Here is a 17,660-nt window from a genome sequence, read left to right as displayed (position 1 = left end):
CCTAGCTTTATGGATAATTTTTTTTTTCCTTAAAGAAAGGGTCTCACATTGCATCCCAAGCTGGCCTACAGCTTACTCTGCAGACCAGTATGGTTTTGAACTTAAGGTAAACCTTGTTCCTCAATGCTGGGATTATAGGTGTAAACTACCACACCTGTTTTCTAGATCTTGTTAACAAATACTTTCAAACTTGGCCCTGAGAAGCTGTGGGAAAGGGCTGGGCCGTAGAGCACAGGGAAAAAGGAAGTAAGCAATACATGTGGTTGGGAGATGGGTCCTGGCAGCGGCAGCAATGTACTGGACCAAACACAACTTTGTACTAAGAAATGGACATGTTATATGAAGAATCAGAGTCTATGCTGAGACCTAGAACCAGAACAGCTGGTATAGTGTTGCCAGCTGTCTCTGAGCCAAGTTCTGCACTGAGCACCATGATATAGCTAAGCCCCTCACAGGAAAGTGGTTTGTGTGCTGGACTTGGGTGAAAGACCAGCAGCTTTACAAGGAGAGTTAAGGGCTAGGGCTTGCCTGAATGAGGTGGGCACTCTCAACTCTATTTTGAGGATGGGATAGTCAGAGAAAACTGCAGGCCTTCCCTACCAACAGGATACATGGTACCTGGCAGATGATACCACAGATCTTTGCAAAACAACCTTTATTGAAACACGAGAGGCCATGGGGATGGGCCCTAGGGTTTCAGTTCTGGAGTCAAGATTCTTTCCTCAACATGCCTGGCCTAAATCCCTAATGGCTAAGGAGGCAAAGTGAGGGGCTCCCACAGTACTTGGGCTAGGACCAGGACCTCCCTGGCAGCCCAAGGGGGATCTAGGAGCTTCAGAGAGAAGCCCCTCATGGAGCTAACCAGGAACCCAGGGTTCCCGTGGCATACATGAGTACAGAGCTGGGAACCCATATCCCACTGGACTGTCCTAGGGCGTTTCTCATCATCCAAGGAAGGTGGCGGTCAGAAGTTGCCCCTCTGGGTACCTGAGATAGTGAGAAGGCATCTGAGGCCACGAAGAAGAAAGATGCCTTAGGACAGACATGTTGGGGACTGAGCAGCCACAGGACACTGCTGAGACAGACGCTGTCATTGCCTCCACTAGTCTTCTGGTCTGTCAGTCAGCTGTCCTTGCCTCCACTAGTCTTCTGGTCTGAGGCTGTGGCTTTAGTCAGATTCCCAGCTTCCCTTTTGAGGACACTAAGCAGAGTCTGAGAGCTCTCCAGGATCTGGGTCAGAGAAATAAAAGGATTGTTATTTCTCAGGTAGGAAGGTCCCATGGCCTCAGCGATGGGAATCTCAATCTGGCCATCTGGCCATCTGTGCTGCAGACAAATGGCTACAGGGGGGTGGGTAAAACCATCCTCCCTCCTGCATCTGTCCCACAGCCCTTCCTCCCACCCGGCAAAGGGTTAGTACTGGCTCAAACTCTACTCTTTTCAACATACCACTGCTCATGCTCTTGGATCCCATAGAGAACCCACTGTCCCGCCTACTGCCTCTCAACCCAATGGGCCTTAGCCTCTGATGCTCGTGAGGCACTGACGGTGCACATCCGAGAGCCCCACCTTGAGGTAGGCGGCCTCTGTCTCTGCGATGGTCCGGTCAAACTCGTTGCGAGAGGCGATTTTGCGCGCCAGGTTCTCGTTGACGCGGGCTAACTTCTCCGTCAGCTGCCTCACCTCATTCTGCAGCCGCTGCTTTTCGTCCTCCTCCTGCTGGATCTGCCGGCACAGCTCCTCTCGCTTCTGACACAACTCCTCAATGCCTAGGGAGGGCGGGAAGACAGAGCTGTGGGATGGGTCTCGTGAGCTTCGTACCCCGACCAGCACGACACGGGACAGGCCGCAGAGCGGGGCTCGTGAGGCGTGTCCGCGCGTCCTCCCGAGTGGGTCGGCCGGACGCCGGCCCACCGCCTTTGACCTTCAGCTCCCGCTGCTCACACTTGACCAACTCGTTGTTGTAGTTCTGCAGCGCCGCGCCCTGTTGGGTCATGTTCCGCGCCGCGTCCGGAAGCTTCAACCGCCGCCCGCACAGCCAGGCCCGCGCCTGCGCACTGCTTCCACAGAGCGTGGACAAGCTAACGTCACAGCTAGGCGCCAGGCCCGCGATGCATCATCACTGTGCGCCACGCTGTTCACGTCTGTTTTGTGGACGCTGATGGAGGCCGAGGCTGTGGCCGTGACGGCGGCGCCGGCGATGCCGGCGTCGGCAGTTGGTGCCGCCGATGACTGCGAGTTTAGGCCTGGACAAGAGCTCTTGGTTGCATGGAATACTGTGAGCACCGGTCTGGTGCCGCCGGCCGCGCTAGGGCTGGTGAGGCCGGGGAAAGGTTGGCGGGCCTGTGCCGAGTTCCCGCTACCCTGTGTGATTTAGAGAGTCCACCCTTTGGTTCTCACAGCTCTGTGCCTGCTGTCTGTAGTGGGCTTGCCCCCTGATTTGTTTGGTTCCCTGGGAACCCTGCCGCTGGTGTTTTTTTTTTTTTTTTTTGGTTTTTTTTTTTCCGCTCTCCTCTCCTCCTTTTGCCTTTACCCCGCCCCTCAGCTCACAGTTTTCCGTATTCCAGGCTTCTTCCCGGACCAGCGGTGCGGTCCCACCAAAGGAGGAAGAGCTCCGCGCAGCGGTGGAGGTTCTGAGGGGCCATGGTCTGCACTCTGTTTTGGAGGAGTGGTTCGTGGAGGTGCTGCAGAACGACCTTCAGGGCAACATTGCCCCAGAGTTTTGGAATGCCATCGCCCAGCGTGAAAACTCTGTCGATGAACCCCAATGCCTTCTGCTGCTCTTGGATGCTTTCGGCCTTCTGGAAAGCCGCTTGGATCCCTACCTGCATAGCCTAGAACTCCTAGAGAAATGGACTCGTCTGGGCTTGCTGATGGGCACTGGAGCTCAGGGGCTTCGGGAGAAAGTTCACACCATGTTGCGGGGAGTCCTGTTCTTTTCCACCCCCAGGACATTCCAGGAGATGGTCCAGCGCCTCTATGGTCGTTTCCTGAGAGTCTATATGCAGAGCAAGAGAAAAGGAGAAGGGGGCACAGATCCCGAGCTAGAGGGTGAGCTTGACAGCCGGTATGCCCGCCGCAGGTACTACCGACTTTTACAGAGCCCTCTGTGCGCAGGATGTGGCAGTGATAAACAGCAGTGCTGGTGCCGACAGGCACTGGAGCAGTTCCACCAGCTCAGCCAAGTTCTGTAAGTACTGCCTTCTGGCCATACCCCAGTTTATGAATGCCCCATTTGTCCTGAATTTAATATACCTCCGAATGGAGCTAGTAAACTGGCTGGTGAAGTCTTTTCCACCTGTACTTGTAGCCAGGAGTTACTGTGTAGCAAGTTTACACTGTCCTGGACATAGATCTGAAGTATATGCATTGCATATCCTTATGGGAAGAGCCCCCTAGGTAAGGGACAGATGTATGTTATGATTTTTCTATGAGCAGAGATCTCCTTTAGGCATAGGCTCAGTCTGCTGGAGCGTGTCAGCGCTGAGGCCGTGACAACCACCCTGCATCAGGTGACTCGGGAAAGGATGGAAGACCGCTGTCGTGGAGAATATGAGCGCTCCTTCCTGCGTGAGTTCCACAAGGTGACATTCTCCTCCCTGGGCTGGGTTCTATTAAGGGCAAAATGGATTTGTGGCAGACCTGATACCAAATAGTAGGCAGGTTGACCAGGAGTGGTGATGGGTGAGATTATCTTGGTACTGTGTAGAGGACAATCCTGGGCCCTGGTGACAAAGACAAATTTGGTATGTACTAAGTAGGTCTGTGCAGAATCCTGGGACAAGTGGTCCCAAAGGGTTTCCCCATGCAGGTACAGCAAGACAGGTCTACAGATTCTTTTCTTTCCTCTTTTTACAAAATGTATGCTCACTTAACAGTTGCCTTTGCGATTAATCTACAACTACTCTGTACCCTGGTATGGGGCTAGGGTGTCCCAGTGAAGGCCTCTGGTTGCCTGTATTGTTAGGTATGGGTTGTAATTCTGCTATGTGTTTCCCAGCATTGTGAAAAGTCTAGGTTCAGCCTCATTAAGCTGTACACCCTGTTTTTGCCTCCCTCCCTACCTCCGTTTTTCAAGTGTCTCATCCCTTGTGGATGCATATTAGCTATGATGGGGAATGATCAAAGTGGGTGTCCCAGCAGTATTGGCCTAGAGTCATGAGCCTGGAAACTCTTGGGGCAGATGCAAGTGAGCCATGGGCAGTGGAGTGTAGATTTGATGACTCTGGCCTCAAGACACAGGTGGGGCCTCCTCTAGGGTCTTGCCAAAGGAACTTTGAAGTGTTATTACATTTCACACACTAATGATCTTTCACAGTGGATCGAGAGGGTAGTTGGTTGGCTTGGCAAAGTGTTCCTTCAGGACAACCCCACCAGACCCACTTCTCCAGAAGCTGGGAACACACTGCGTCGTTGGCGCTGCCATGTACAGAGATTCTTCTACCGTATCTATGCCAGCCTACGCATTGAGGAGCTTTTCAGCATCATTCGAGGTTGGTCGCGCCTCTTACCTTGCAGGACCTACCTTTTCCAATTTTACCTTTAGCTGTTGGCAGGGTGGTGAGTTGAGCAGAGCTGGACCTTTTCTGACATGGTCAGAGTCAAGATCAGCACTGAGCATATACTTCTGGGTTTCCACTCTCCTCTTTCATCTTGGTTCCTGCTTAGGACTCTCTTCAGAGTGTCATGTCTGGTTATTATTAATCAAGTGTCAACATGTAGAAATATTAAAAGGATTCAGGTTATGATCAGCGTCCACGTGGCAGCTGTAACTGTAACATTTGTAACTCCAGTGCGATTGAATCCAAAGTCCTCTTCTGGCCTCTACTAGCACCAGGCATGCACATGGAACATATACATAAGGGCAGGAAAACAGTCCCTGCGAACAAATACTTCAAATATAAAAAATTTAAATACAAAAACAAAAAAAAAAAAAAACAAGATAGCTGGGACTGGTGGCACTTAATCCTAGCACTCAGGGAGTCAGAGGCAGGTGGATTTCTGTGAATTCAAGGCCAGCTTGGTCTACAGAGCAAGTTCCAGGGTAGGCGGGGCTACACAGAGACACCCTGTCTTCCCCCCCCCAAAAAAAAAAGTTTGACAACACTTTTTTTTTTTTTTTTTTTTTGCCCAAAAGATAGTACAACTTGGGACAATTGAGCTACCTACCACTATACATGATGGGAGGAATGACTATGTTGTGTGAGTTAAGGCAGTTGTTAGAGCTTTAAGTGTCATTGCACTTCACGCATTAATGTTCCTCAGTGGATTGAGAGAGTAGTTGGTTGGCTTGGCAAAGTGTTCCTTTAGTGAAGTAGCCAACTGTGCCTCTGATCAGATGAAACAGTCATTTCTGGTCAGATGGCCTTTAGTGAAGGTTACATTGACAACAGAGTATGTTTTACCTGATGGGTGGCTTTTGTCTGGGCCCCTGCCAGGTGTGTAATTTGTACTATGTATATCCTTTAGTGCTTGTTACACCTTTTTACTTGCCTATCCCTGTGACATGGTTTTCTTTCAGACTTCCCAGACTCTCGGCCAGCCATTGAGGACCTTAAGTACTGCTTGGAAAGGACAGATCAGAGGCAACAGCTGCTTGTTTCCCTCAGGGTGGCCCTAGAAACTCGACTCCTGCACCCAGGTATCATGTGTGGCTGTTGTGGACTGGCCATGCAGATAGCCCTCAGGACTCACATGTAGTTAACAACCCTGGCTTTGTAGGCCTGAGACAGGCCTGAAGTGCTTGGGAGAACTGAGTTAACCCTGAGCTTTGTGTGTCTTGGGAGGAAGTCAGAGCCTCTCTGATTTGGTCTAGGGGTGGTATGAGTCTTTTCAGAATAGGCTGCCTGGTAAGAGCAAGGTTTATATGTTAGTACTTCCTATGTTGCATGACCAAATACATGACAGAATCAACTTAAGGGCAGAAGGGTTTATTCACTTATTCTCAGAAGGTATGGTCCATCATAATAGAAAAGGTTTTTTGGCATAGGCATATGACAGCCAAGAAACCAGAACTTAGGAAGTAACATACTTTCACTAGCTTAACCTACTAAATAAAGGCTCTTTTTGTTGTTGTTCTTTATGTAGACCAAACTGGCCTTGAACTCACAAAGATCCACCTTCCTCTGTCTCCCAATTGCTGGGATTAAAGGCATATACCACTAGAACTTGCTTACTAAAGGCTTTTGGGCTTTTAAAATAGTACCACAAGTTGGGAATCAAGCATTCAAAATATGAGCCTGTAGGGGACAGTCTAGATTCAAATTGTAATAGACTGTTCCTTGGAAAATTCTAGAGTCTGTGCCTATAAATGGATTGAGTTGGGGGTGGGACAAGAAGGTAACTGCAATTTCCTTGAATGAGGGCCCCATGGGAACCTTCAGATCACCCAGCCACTGTAGCCAGCTGGCATTCAGGAGGCTGCAGTACAGGCTGCTATATGATCTCTGGCTCTTCCTCTGTAGGTGTCAACACATGTGACATAATCACTCTCTACATTTCCGCCATCAAGGCATTACGTGTGCTAGATCCCTCTATGGTCATCCTGGAGGTAGCTTGTGAGCCCATCCGTCGTTACCTGAGGTGAGTGCCGTTGGCACTTGGCTCTCTTCTTTGCTAAGCTCTCTTTGATGTTTGCAGAAGTCGGACAGTCAGCCCTAGACTGAGGTTCTGCCTTGCTAGGGCTGGATTGACTTTGGGGGTAGGGAGCCTCTTCTGCTAGAACTAGGTGGTGTCCTTTCCATCACATAGTGTTTGTGTGTGTGTATGTGTGTGTGTGTGTGTGAGAGAGAGAGAGAGAGAGAGGGAGACAGGACCTCCACACAAAGAGAAGCATATCCTAGGGCATTGTTGACTGAACCTGACAAATGAGAAGAGGCCTGGTCTCTAAACAGCTTCAGCCTTAGGGACCTCTGTGACTTCTATGGTGGATTCCTTGACAAAGCTGGTCAGAAAGCCCCCAGCAGCAGAATTTCTAGGGTTAGTGCTTAGTGACCCTAGTACCTGAGAGGCTGATAGTGTCAGTTACCTGTTCAGGGTTCTGGTTTTCTGCTTTCTGGTCATTGAGCTCTTTCCAATATCTCAGCCCCTGGGTATTTCAAAGCAGTGCCAGGTTTTCTAATTTTTTGTTTTTTGTTTTTTAAGACAGTGTTTCTCTGTGTAACCTTGGCTATCCTGGTCTTGATCTGTAGACCAGGCTGGCCTTGAACTCACATCAATCCGCCTGCCCCTGCCTCCTGAGTACAGGGATTAAAGGCATGCGCCACCACTGCCCAGCTGGTTTTCTAATTTCTACAAAGTCGGATAGGCATGTTAAGCAATGTCAGGACATGCTACTTAACACTGGCCACACTAGGATATCATGATGCCCATGCACATTTTTGGGGACAGCAACATTCAATCCTGGCAGGACACGAGAGGACACAGTACGGCAGATTGTGGCTGGGCTGACAGGGGACTCAGATGGGACTGGGGACTTGGCTGTTGAGCTGTCTAAGACGGACCCGGCCAGCCTGGAGACCGGCCAAGACAGTGAGGATGATTCTGGCGAGCCTGAGGACTGGGTCCCTGATCCTGTGGATGCTGATCCAGGTCAGTTCACATATTGGCCTCACCTCTGCTCTTTCCTGGGCTTCTTTGGAGGTCTGTCGGGTTCTGGTTATGCATGTTGCTACCCATACCTGGCTATATCAGAAGCAACATTGCCTCAAATTGAGGGGTCAGGGGTCTTTGGCCCTGGCCTTACTTAACACCAGCCAGTTTGCTAATATGTTCCACACTGGCTACCCCAGCCAGCTATAAAAAGGTGCCTTTGTAGGTTATACTTGAGAGAATAGATTCATGGAAAGTCTGTATACCCCACTTCTGTCTGTGATTTGGTCCTGGTATTCAAGTGTATTAAGGTGGTATTATTTGGGCAGGTCTCATCTCTTGCTTGGCCACACTCTAATGGATTTCCAAAGGCTGAGGATTCTTTGTCTTGCTCAGATCTTAGCGTGAACACTTCATCTTCAGCCTTTTAAAGGAAAACCCAAGGACCTTTTGTTCTATTCCTTGTGGCTGATTGAGGATCCAGGAAGGTTTTTGTGAGATAGGCACTGTGGATCAGAACAATTGCCTTAGGAACCAACCCTAGGTCTACTGGGAGGCATATTACTCTTCAGCTGCCTGGGACATTGAGAGCAAGCCCTGTAGACTGTCCTATACTGCTGTGTCCAGCAGATTAACTCTGAGGTATCACTGTCCTCGTCAAGGTGCTAATGGAATGGCCTCCTCCCTTATATTGTACAGGGAAGTCGAGTTCCAAGCGACGGTCTTCAGATATCATTAGCCTGCTGGTCAGCATCTATGGCACCAAGGACCTCTTTATTAATGAGTACCGCTCACTACTTGCAGATCGCCTCCTTCACCAGTTCAGCTTCAGCCCTGAAAGGTAAGGCAAGGAGCTGGTTGACCTCCAGGGGGTGCTGAGGCCTAAGGACTTCATTCTGTATTTGGAAGAAAAAACGTAATTAGTGCTCCTATAATTAGTACTGCCCCCTACTGGCCAAGGTGACTGAACTCTGGCTTCCTGCCTTCCCTCCAGCCGTGTGTGTCCTGAACAGGTGGGTTGTCTGGATAGTCTGTCTACTTAGGGTACCAGTTGAAATGGAGGGACCCTGCAGCCCCTCCTCCAACTTCTTCCAGGGAGATTCGTAATGTGGAGCTGTTGAAGCTGCGCTTTGGTGAAGCCCCCATGCACTTCTGTGAGGTCATGCTGAAGGTAAGTGTCTAGGATTCCCCAGCCAGTTACCCTCCTTCTACCACTATTAAGCCCAGGACATTGATGAAGTGCCCTTTCTTAGGACATGGCAGATTCCCGCCGTATTAATGCCAATATTCGTGAGGAAGATGAGAAGAGACCTGTGGAAGAACAACCACCATTTGGGGTGTATGCAGTCATTTTGTCCAGTGAATTTTGGCCTCCCTTCAAAGATGAAAAGCTGGAGGTCCCTGAGGACATCAGGGCAGCCCTAGACGTTTACTGCAAGAAGTATGAGAAACTGAAGGTACAGCCAGGCCTCTTGGTATCTTGTATCTCTGGTCACATCAAACACTATACAGAATTAGCCCAAGTGGCACATGTGTCCAGATAGCATAGCTGAGCCCTAATGTTGTAGAAGCTGGAGCTCCAGTGGGTGGTATGCCAAGTTCAATGATTCTTCCTCCTGAGCTTGTGGTCAGTTATGGCAGGTGAAGCTTAAGTCTGACATAGTTCACAGATGGAGATGCCCACTCTGGACCACAGGTTGGAGCCTATAGAGTGCTCTGGATTATAGATGCTGAGAGGAGAGGGTCATAGGACCCAGGCATCCAGGTGGCAGACCCTAATTGAAAAAGCATGTGGTACCTGTAGGGTCAGGCTAGAAACAACTAGGTAGAGGCAGGTGTGCCATGGGAACATTGGCAGTGTCATTTGTGCAGGAAAGTGCTGAGTCTACATGTGTGGACTCCTGAAATCAGAAGGCTTTGCTTTGGGCTAAGGGTGTGTGCCCCTAGATGAGTCCCTTTGAGAACACCTTTCCTGGGGCTGGAGAGATAGCACAGAGGTTAAGAGCACTGCCTGCTCTTCCTAAAGGTCCTGAATTTAATTCCCAGCAACCGTATGGTGACTCCTAACCAGCTATAAAGAGATCTGGTGTCCTCTTCTGGTGTACATGCACACATGCAGGCAGAATAGTGTATACATAATAAATAAATAAGCTTAAAAAAAAAAAAAAGAACACCTTTCCTTCAAGGGGTAACAAAGTGGGACCCTGATATTTTGTCAGTAGCTATGAGAACCTTGCTGCCCTTAACCCTGGTTTTGTTCCTGGAATAGTGTAGGTATGGTCTTTGTGAAAGCACAGGATACCGCTCACCAGTATTTCCAGCTTTGGGCAGTGTGTCTAGCTAACAGTCTTTGAATATCGTAACCCTACCGCTTCCTGGTTGAGGATGTCTGAGTGGCCAGTCGTATGGACTCCATGTCCTCTCCCACTGTTCCTCTGACTACTGTGGTAGTATGAGGTACTTGCTGCCTTTGCTAAGTTTTCACTGTGGATCCCAGACATAGCTTGGCCATGTCTTATTCATCAGGCCCAAAGAGGTAGGATAACCAGACTCTACAGTACTTTATCTCATTTTTTGTTGGATACTGGAATGGCTCTGGTAAACCCCAGCCTATGCTAAGAGGTCAGGCCTATGACCACAGTTCTTTTGTCTTTCACTAGCAGAGCTCCTAGAGGATCTTACTGGTCTGTGGATGACTGACTGTGCAGCCCATGTAGTGTGATCCTTTTGTTGGGGAATCTAAACTGGATGTGACCAGGGGAAGCCACTGAACTGCCTCCTTTTCCATCTTTTTTTTTAAGGATTTATTTATTTATTTAGTCATTTATTATGCATACAATGTTCTGTCTGCATGTACGCCTGCAGGCCAGAAGAGGGCACCAGATCTCATTATAGATGGCTGTGAGCCACCATGTGGGTGCTGGGAATTGAACTCAGGACCTCTGGAAGAACAGCCAGTGCTCTTAACCTCTGAGCCATCTCTCCAGCCCCCCCCCCTTTTTTTTATTTTTTATTTTTTTAAAGACAGGGTTTCTCTGTGTAGCCTTGGCTGTCCTGGACTTGCTTTGTAGACCATGCTCACCTCAAACTCTTAGAGATCCACCTGCCTGTGCCTCCCTGAGTGCTGGAATCGCAGATGTTCAACCTAAGAGTATCACTTGGCCACCAGAACAGGAAAATCACTGTCCTGGACAGTACCTTAATGAAATACTGCAAAATACGGAGTTTACCAGATTAGAAATGTATTGATATTATTGTGTTGTACTTCCCCAGAATGCTCTAGGAGAAAGTATCCTTCCTGCCTATTGCAGTTTCCAGTAGCCCTAGCATTTTCTTTCTTTCTTTGTTCTTTCTTTCTTTTCTTTCTTCTTTCGTTCATTTCTTTCTTCTTCCTTTCCTTTCTTTCTTCCTTCTTTCCTTCCTTCTTTCTTCTTTCCTTCCCTCCTTTCTTTCTTTCCTTCTTTCCTCTCTTTCTCTCTTTTTTCTTTCTCTTTTTCTTCCTTTCTTTTTTCTTTCTCTCTCTCTCCCTCCCTCACTTCTTTCTGTCTCTATTTCTCTCTTTTCTTTCTTTCTCTTTTCTTTATTTCTTTCTCCTCTCTCTTTCTCTCTCTCTCTCTTTCTTTCTTGTTTTTTGAAATAGGGTTGTTCTGTGTAGCTCTGGTTGTCCTGGCACTCACTCTGTAGATCAGGCTGGCCTCAAACACAGAGATTCACCTCTGCCTCCCAAGTTCTGGGGTTAAAGGAGTTTGTCACCACTGCTCAACTGGTAAATGCATTTCTTTATGTCCAGGTTTTCTCTGTGTTTTAGGACACTAGTTATATTAGATTAGGGACTTGTTCGTGGGACAACTTCATTTTAGCAGATTACATATTTAATGACTCCTTTTCCAAATAAGGTCATATTTGGAGATAGGACTTTGAGTGTCACTGGAGTTATGGCTTTACTATCTCTTTGAAGAGATACAGTTTGGCCCATGACAGCCTGTGGTTTCTAAAATTAACAGACTTCCCATGAGCAAAGGACATTTAACCAATACCAATATCTTCAAAGTTAACCACTTCAGCATGAATTATTATTATTACTTTTTTTGGTTTGTTTTTGTTTTTCAAGATAGGGTTTCTCTGTGTAGCTGTGGCTGTCCTGTGCTTGCTTTGTAGACCAGCCTGGCCTCAAACTCAGAGATCTATTTGCCTCTGCCTTTGTAAGATTATAGATATGTGCCACTATATCCAGCTCAGCATGAGTTCCTTTTTTTTTTTTTTTTTTTTGTCTTTGAAACCAGAACATTTATTTTATGACTGATTGATATCCTCAAGATGAACTGGATGCTGCACTCAGACCATCAGAGGCAGGCAGATATCTATGAGTTCAAGGCCAGACTGGTCTACAAAGTGAGTTTCAGGACAGCCGGGGCTATACAGAAAAAGCCTGTTTCAGACATTCCCCCAGAAAAATAATAGAGAAAGAGTGTCTTCCTGGATGTTCCATGTGTAGCTGGTTTCTGCTGAGATGATCAGCTGGATCTACAAGTCACGCTTGTCTCTAGCAAATGCTGGCCACTAACTGGTACTGTTCTGCCTCTTAGTGTGTTCCTCATTTCCATTTGAACCCTCAGCACAAGGTCCTCTTAATGTCCATATTCCTACCAACACTGTTCGCCACAGTGTATGCATTCTCTAGGGTGAGGACAGTTCTTCCTGAACCTTCACCAACATCATCCTTATCTCTCATGTTATATCAGTTGTCTGCCACAATTTTAAGATTTAATTTTATATAATTTCACATTGTACAAAGCTACTTTCATATTTCATATATTTATATAACAGTATTATATAACAGGATATATTTATATATATCCCTCCCTACAACCATAATCACCATCTATTTTCCTCCTTTTTTGAGGCACGGTTTCTCTGTGTAGCCCAGGCTGTCCTGGAACTTGCTCTGTAGACCAGATCTTTCTGCCTCCTGAGTGCTGTGATTGAAGATATGGGCACAGCAAATTCTTCATTTATTATGACTTCTATAGTGGAATGTCACAGGTTGGGTGGTTTTAAACAACAGAAGTATATTTTAGTTTTGGGTAGTAGAAGTCCAGTGTCAAGGTGTTGGCAGGGCTGTGCTTCACCTGACACCTTTAAGAGAGCACTTTCCCCAGCTTTTGGTATATCATCATACTCTGTGCCTCTCATAGTCACTCCCTTCTGTGCCTGTTTTAAACCATGTCCTTTCTTGAAAAAATACTGGTCTAATTAGATTAAGGCCTGCCGTACTTCAGTATGACCCCTTCTTAACTAATTACATCTACGTTGACTCTGCAAATATTTCACGTTCTGAGGTAGAAAGACATGAGAGGGACACAATTTACCAGCAGTGCCCATTGTTAGCTCAGGAACTGAGCTACCTGCCTGCCAGAGGTGGCATTGGCTAGGCCATTGGTGTAAGAGCCGTTCCTTGCCAGGTAGCATGGCATATGAGTCTGTGCCTTGTTCATCTGGATCTGCCTGGAACCCATGGACTTTTCTTGATGATTCCTGCCTAGGCTATGCGGACACTCAGTTGGAAGCACACCCTGGGCCTGGTGACAATGGATGTGGAGCTGGCTGACCGCACCCTGTCTGTTGCAGTGACCCCAGTGCAGGCAGTAGTCTTGCTTTATTTCCAGGACCAAGGTGAGTCTGTAGAACTCCATCTGGTCTGCCTTGAACACATGACCTTGGGTCCAGTGCTAGGCACTACTACTGTCTGATGAGCTGTGAGGTTGACACTGCTTTCCCCCCTGCTCACTGTGGGCAGAATTTAGGGATAGCAACCATTCTTTATACCTATGAGTCACACAGGACAGTGCACATCCCTCTGGTGGTCCAGCTGGCTAACAGGTATTGGAGGAGGTATAACCTCCAGTGTACCCTGCATCCTGTGGCTCTGTACACAGCCAGCTGGACCCTGGAAGAGCTGAGCAAGGTGGTGAAGATGCCTGTGGCACTGCTGAGAAGACGTATGTCAGTGTGGCTGCAACAGGGTGTGCTGCGGGAGGAGCCTCCGGGTACCTTCTCTGTTATTGAGGAAGAGCGGCCTCAGGACAGGGACAACATGGTGCTGATTGACAGTGATGATGAGAGCGACTCAGGCATGGCCTCCCAGGCTGACCAGAAGGAAGAGGAGCTGCTGGTACGTTGGCCACTTTCATATTGGGTTGAGGGTGGGCTAAGTAGGTCGCCAACTGACCATGCCTGGTTTCTGTTCCTAGCTCTTCTGGACATACATCCAGGCCATGTTGACCAACCTAGAGAGCCTCTCTCTGGAGCGCATCTACAGCATGCTCCGAATGTTTGTAATGACTGGTCCTGCTCTGGCTGAGATTGACCTGCAGGAACTCCAGGGCTACCTTCAGAAGAAGGTCCGTGACCAGCAGCTTATCTACTCTGCAGGTGTCTACCGCCTTCCTAAGAATTGCAACTGATGTTCCCTTTCCAGGTTCTGACCTACAGCATTCGTGCCTGTGTGTCCCCTGGATGGACAGCTAGGGTACCTTCTGTCCCCATATCCCTGTGCCCAGGCCCTTTCCATTCCCTGCCTAGCACTCAGAGAACAAATAAAAGCAGATTGGTTCATCCTTTCGTGTAGTTTGTTGGGCCCAATGAACATACACAGGTTTGCCCTCTATGGTTCCCAGGAGCAGGTAACAGGGCTACCCAAGCAGCCAGGCTGCACTTCTGTGTTTAGGCAATAAATAGATCCCCTGAACCTGTCTTATGTGGCCTGCCCTGGACCTGTGCTGGGACAAGAGTGAATAGGGTTGGCTGCCTAAGGTCTCCTGAGTAAGACTTGTAGCCCCATTCTGTTTTTGTGGCCTTTAAAAGGAACTCTTGGATCTTTACTTCCTTGTAGCCTGTGTGGAGTTAATGTGAGGCTTTGTTTTGTTAGGACATTTGCACTCTCAGGTCCTCTAAGGTGAGGCAACCTGATTCAAATACATTCCTTGCTTGTGTCTAGCAGTCAAGGGCTCCTTAGGTATATACCCTAAGGAAGATTAGACCTTTGTCCTCCTTGTACCAGGATATGTGGACATACTGCTTGGAGCTTACAAGTATGTGCTCAGATTCTTTCATGTCTCCCAGACTTGCAGTCAGAAGTACAGGACGAGGGCCAGGGTGAGAGATGGACCCAGGAAGCAATTTAATCCTTTCCCTCAAGTTTGGGCTCAGCCACCTTTGGCTATTGCCTGTTGAAGACAGGTGGCTCTGCCCTGTCTTGGGGTCTGTACTGACCTTTTAGACTATAGAACCTGGGTGCAGCACAGCATGGGCTCCTGCCTCCCTGTCCCAGAACAGCTGTTTTCAGGCAGGAAATACCCTGACCTGAGGCACCATCCTCAAAGGAAACAAAAGCCCTTTGGAATCATTGCTTGCACGCCCACATCCACCCAAGATAGATCTCAGGCTACAAGCCACACCCATCTTCAGCTGCTGCCACTACTCTTAGTTCCCTCAGCCCCAGGTTTTAAAGGGTGGAGGTGGTTATTAGGCACACAGCCTTGGCCATAGCTGTGTTAGTGTTTCCACAAACCTAGAAAACCTTTTTCACAGTACTTCAGAAAGGAGGTTTGCTCTCTTCTAGCTCCCAGTCCTCAGACCCTGCTCTTTACCCACTAGAGTGCTTCTGCTACAAGAACTCCTGTGAGTTCTGGTGACAGCAGAGGCCAATAATGTCCCTCCACAATGTTTCTATCTGGCTCATACCACCTGTCCACAGATGGGTGTGTCTTTGTCCTAACCAGGATATAAACTTGCTAGGCTGGCCTGGCAGGGTGACAGTGCCAGCCCCTGCGTCTCAGGCACACCTGTTCTACATTCCTTTAGATTTGTGGATGTGCCCTAAAGACGAGATGAAGTCTTGGTTCTCATCATTATTGTTCAACCAATACAAAGCCCATGTCAGGAGCTGCTAGCTGTTCCTTGATGACCAACGCTAGAAGGGTACCTGTGTCTGCTGTCAGGAATGTCCCTAGTGATTAGGGCCACTGGGTTCAAGCTGTGCCCTCCCTTCCTGGCACTCTGTTAGCCCCAGCTGGCAGGAGGCTGGGCTCAGTCAGCTGCAGGTTGACATTTCCTCCTACTGTTTCTTACTTTGCTTGACAGGTCCCTCATAGAGGAGAGTTGCAGTAGGGTGGGGCTGGGACACCAAGTTCAGGACAGGTCTAGGTTAACCCTGACCATGCCAGCCTATAGACAAACTTGCTCCCTTGGACAGTAGCTGTATGATCTCAGAGGCAACAAAGACTCAGAGCGTTGAGTTCTGCCTAATAACAGCGCATATGAGGCAGAGACTGCAACCAGTTCTGAGCCATCTGTTCCCTGGGGAGAATGTTCTAAGGATATGTGTGGTATCCTGCTCAGTGGATGATCAAGGATTCCTTAGGATACCAGCAGTCCTCTAGAGGCTTTATAAGCTGTATGAGCTCAGCCTTCCAAAGCAACCAAGGAGGGTAACAACATATATACCCACCTCACCTTCCCCTACTTGCCACAACCTGGGGAGGAGTTTGTAGTTTGGTAGAGCCCTGACTCCACTCAGAGCTCTGCAGTCCTGATGTTGAAAAGCAAATGGAGACCATGCTTCCCAACATCAGAGGGCCAAGTAGGTTTCTTACCCATTTAACTAGAACTGCTATCTGTCCTTAAAGCTGTAGCCCTGACACAGATCTGCCCAGAGCTCACAAACCCTGTCCCCTTTACCTACTCCATCCAGTGCTGTCTGCCCAGGACTCCTGGAATTCCAGCATCCAAGTGTGAATGAAGTTAAAGCCAGCCTGGGTGCTCTAAGGCCCTGCCCCCACACCCTCTGCCTCACAACCCCACTGTGAGGTCAGCACCTTCCAATGAGTTCCATTTAGAGGTGTGTGGTGGGGCTGGGGGCTGGACATGGCCCCCTGTCCCCAGCCTGACTCCTGCCCAGCTGGCAGCCCCCTTGGCCTGATATGTTTGTCCCTTTTGCTCTTCCCTGCTGCAGGTGCCTCCTCCTGCTAGCCTCCCAGGCACATCCCCTCCCTTTCCAGACAGGGCAAGCCATTTGTGTCCTGAGGGCCACTAGGGTTGGGGTGGATCTGATGTCCTCCACAGGCAGGTGACTGGCCCCTGGTCTTGTGGCCTTGTTTCTGCAGCTGGAACCTACTGTGACTGCAGCCTTGGCCTCAGCCGCGAGGCCCTTATTGCCCTCATTGTGGTGCTGGCTGGTGTCAGTGCCAGCTGCTTCTGTGCCCTCGTTGTTGTGGCGATTGGTGTCTTTCGGGCCAAGGGGTGCGTGAGCTTGGGGTTGGGTGCAGTGGGAGTGAGGCCGTGCTACTGGCCCTGGGCTGTTAGTCATGCTTTGAGGGGTCCCTTCCTGGGGTGGTATGTCATGAGAGGCAGGGGATAATGTGTGTTGGATATGGGGGTTATAGGAAAAAAGAGGTTGCACGGGGCTGCCAGGTGTGTGGGATAAACATTTCTCCAGAGTTTACACCTGCCTTTGTCCCCCTCAGTGACACATGCCCCGGACACACAGAAAACAGGTAAGTGTGCCAAAGGAAGCCTCAAGGGTGAGCTCTGTCCTCTCTCTGCCCCTTCTAAAAGTGACTTCACAGTGACATCGAGAGCAATGTTTTCAAGGGCTGGCTTCCCCTGGGTAGCCGAGACCCTGCCAGATCATGCTGACCTAGCCCATCATGCAGGTTGGTGGGGCCCTACGGGGTCCAGGAAGATCGCATAGACCTGCACTCGGTACACGTGGAGTCCCACCTCATGGACCCTGATCTGGAGGTATCCATGATGCCATCCTTGGAGAGCCATGGCCTCATGACCATCCCCATGGAGGTTCCTCTAGAGGAGCCACCTCCACCCCCTCCCCCTCCTCCTCCCCCCCTTCCAGAGTAGTGGAGGGCAGCTAGGCTGGGGAATTAAACAGTATTTAGTGATTATGTGCTGTCCTTCTTGAAAGCCCCTCAAGGTGTAGTGTTTGTACCTGGATCATAGTGGGTATCTCCACCCTGGGGCACTGAGCCACACCCTTGGGGTCTCTAGCTCCTAGC

General features: G+C 49.1%; 2 protein-coding genes across 2 annotated transcripts; both read left to right on the top strand.

The window, feature by feature from the left end:
- The first annotated feature begins 1,553 nt into the window (after window positions 1–1,553).
- Anapc2 (anaphase promoting complex subunit 2) lies at window positions 1,554–14,205 on the top strand. The gene is made up of 13 exons (XM_021651114.2): window positions 1,554–2,317; window positions 2,568–3,190; window positions 3,452–3,584; window positions 4,319–4,493; window positions 5,522–5,641; window positions 6,465–6,582; window positions 7,409–7,590; window positions 8,290–8,431; window positions 8,686–8,761; window positions 8,844–9,047; window positions 13,134–13,263; window positions 13,527–13,762; window positions 13,842–14,205. Exons 1-13 carry the CDS (start codon window positions 1,766–1,768, stop codon window positions 14,052–14,054), a joined length of 2,904 nt encoding a protein of 967 aa, XP_021506789.2. The 5' UTR covers window positions 1,554–1,765; the 3' UTR covers window positions 14,055–14,205.
- A 2,276-nt stretch (window positions 14,206–16,481) lies between these two features.
- Window positions 16,482–17,549, top strand: Tmem210 (transmembrane protein 210). Its single transcript, XM_021651089.2, has 4 exons — window positions 16,482–16,603; window positions 16,755–16,890; window positions 17,115–17,144; window positions 17,304–17,549. Exons 1-4 carry the CDS (start codon window positions 16,516–16,518, stop codon window positions 17,503–17,505), a joined length of 456 nt encoding a protein of 151 aa, XP_021506764.1. The 5' UTR covers window positions 16,482–16,515; the 3' UTR covers window positions 17,506–17,549.
- Window positions 17,550–17,660: the final 111 nt, after the last annotated feature.

Source organism: Meriones unguiculatus, chromosome 8 (assembly GCF_030254825.1).
Source record: "Meriones unguiculatus strain TT.TT164.6M chromosome 8, Bangor_MerUng_6.1, whole genome shotgun sequence".
In the NCBI taxonomy this organism is placed as follows: domain Eukaryota; kingdom Metazoa; phylum Chordata; class Mammalia; order Rodentia; family Muridae; genus Meriones; species Meriones unguiculatus.
This window is presented reverse-complemented; position numbering and strand designations above follow the sequence as displayed.